Source organism: Eptatretus burgeri, chromosome 10 (genome assembly GCF_056783735.1).
Source record: "Eptatretus burgeri isolate ZD-2024b chromosome 10, Ebu_testis_v1, whole genome shotgun sequence".
Taxonomy (NCBI): domain Eukaryota; kingdom Metazoa; phylum Chordata; class Myxini; order Myxiniformes; family Myxinidae; genus Eptatretus; species Eptatretus burgeri.
The window spans coordinates 9932865-9935364 of NC_140970.1; the positions used below are offsets into that span (position 1 = coordinate 9932865).

General features: G+C 42.4%; 1 protein-coding gene across 6 annotated transcripts in view; it reads right to left on the reverse strand.

Annotated features, from left to right (window-relative positions):
- LOC147017934 (ankyrin repeat domain-containing protein 17-like) overlaps positions 1–2500 on the reverse strand; it is a 208348-nt gene that overhangs the window by 87163 nt on the left and 118685 nt on the right. For all 6 annotated transcript variants that reach the window (XM_085897031.1, XM_085897030.1, XM_085897029.1 and 3 more), the window contains 3 exons: positions 1472–1705; positions 887–981; positions 151–388 (listed from right to left, as the gene is read on the reverse strand). In XM_085897031.1, coding sequence (XP_085753157.1) covers positions 151–388; positions 887–981; positions 1472–1705 — 567 coding nt within the window. The remainder of the gene's footprint in view (positions 1–150; positions 389–886; positions 982–1471; positions 1706–2500) is intronic.

Here is a 2500-nt window from a genome sequence, read left to right on the forward strand (position 1 = left end):
GTCAATGGGATGCCTTATTATGGAGAGTGGCTCACTCATCAGTTTCAGCAGTGCAATAACAAAGAAAACAAGAAATGCAGGAAAGAAACAACAAATAAAATACTGTGCTTCATGTGTTCCCAAGAAAGAGAAAAAACAAAACAAACGTACCCTGAGCCAGCAGTAATGCCACCATCTCTTCATGTCCTTCACGTGCTGCCTCCATTAGTGGAGTATACCCTTCATCATTAACTTCTTCCAAATTGGCACCACGTTCGATAAGAAGGGCAGCAAGCTCAACATGTCCACCACATGCTGCCAGCGTTAAAGGTGACTCGAAGGAATCCGCTGGCATGTTGACCTGAGCTCCACTCTCAAGAAGCAGCCGAGCAACCTCCACATGGCCATCCTGGAGTGGGCGGGGAAGGACCACAAATATCAATTAAGAAGAACATCCACTCCTTTCGCATCTTCAGACACACAGGACTGTCGAGGCAGTTTTTCCTTTTCCTCCTCTGACGCAGGATACTCGAATGGCCCATTCTTCCCAGTAAGCTGGTACTCATTTGCTGACCTCAGAAAGATGACAGGCTGAGTAAACCCACCTGGTGTTATTTTAACGGCACGATAGGGGCTCAAACTCAGGATCCTAAGACCTTAAGGCAATTACCTTAATTGCGAAGCCAACACCAGGCTAATATCAATTAAAAAGAATGATGAAACATTTTACAAAGTATCTGAAAATGTCACTTCGCCATCTAATCAATCAGGCTGCTCTGTTTTCTCACAAGCTGGGACTATTCGGATTTAACAAATCTTACTTTCACTCTTATTTACAAGTCACAAACAATGGAAAACACAGCAGACTGAAACAAAAGGTGCAGTGTGGGCAATATCGTGTTCATACCATACAAGCCTCCATTAACGCCGTGTGCATCTCATCGGTCTTGTGTTCCTGGTCAGCCCCAGCTTCCAGAAGGAAGCGAACCATGTCAAGATGGCCTGCAGGTAAAGCCACACAAGAACAAGGTCACCTTTCGTTTGAAGAACTGTGCACAGATTATTAAGCAGGTGCATGACGAGCCTGGCATTTTATCATCATTACTGCACAAAGTAACACAATGCTTTGGCTGTTATTTTGATCCATGCTGATCTCTCTCTTGAAGCCCAACTTTTCTCACCACTATCTTCACTCATAAGATATCTGCACCCGGTGAAACTTTTCTTCCCGTTTTACCGACCCTTTTTGCGGTCAAGGAAATTTTTACAAACAAAAGACGACGTGTAAACTAAAATCTGACTCCACATAAATGTCCGCTCCCAAAACCCGCACAAATACTTCTCAAGATAATTATTTTTCAGAAAAATTGCATACAACACAATAATTACATACATAGACATACATGTATAGCATTTTATTTTTAAACAATAACTTCCCTCTAGTAATCCAAAGAGGATCCCCAGACTTGCAAAACGAAACACTCCTCCTCACCTTTATAGCAGGCCAGAGTGAGTGCACTTTCCTTGAACTCGTTTGAATGCGTGTTAATGCCAGCACCGCGTTCAAGGAGTAGCCGTGCGACTCCAACGTGCCCCCCACTGGCAGCCTCCATCAGCGGAGTGTGCCCACTCTCATTGTGCTCCTCCAGATTGGCACCGGATTCCAGCAGCACACTTGCAACATCCACATACCCACCAGCACAGGCATATGTAAGTGCTGTGTTGCCTGCGATGATAAAATGAGCAAAGAGCTGTGTTTCAACTTTATGTGCAGAACAATGTGGGAAGCTTCCTAATCTACAGATAAGTGTCGTCAGGCATTTAAGTTAGCACCATTTATGGCAGGAGATGGACGAGAACCAGGTATCAGAAAAGGCATTTGTTTTTTACAAGACTGACAAGAACTAGAGAACTGTAACCAGCCAAAAATATTTGGACTTCGGCTTTGCCAAGTCGAACGGCTGAGAGATTGCACTGGAACAGTGCAGCAGAGGTTTTGTGGGTTGCTTAATCATAGAATGCATCTGTACATTGCAAACTGGAGGCACAAGGAAAGGTTTAACAAAATAAACATTAAAAAATAATAATTACGGATCATAATCGCAAAAATCAACTTGCTGCGTTGTCAGGAAATAAACCAGTTAAGGTGCAAAGGAAGCAACATGGAATTTTAAATCAATGAAGGCAGAGCTTTAATCAGCACATCTGGAATGGTTGGTCGTTTCATCAAAATGTTATTGTTTTCTTGCAAGGTATATGAAACATGTTATATTATATGCTCATAAAGAACCTGCTCAACATGCTCCTAACTCAACAATTCCTGAAATTGTCTCGGTTCAATCCTCCCTCACAACGCGTGATCACAAATGGCCCGATAAATAAAATAACTAGAAAGAGCAATCAGAGATTGCAGACCCTTGCCAGAACTTTTGTGTGGTGTTTATGTAGTTATGTGTGGTGTATTTTGTGTGGCATTTGTGTAAAGGTGTGTTACGTAATTAATGAGACATAATTAAAACTA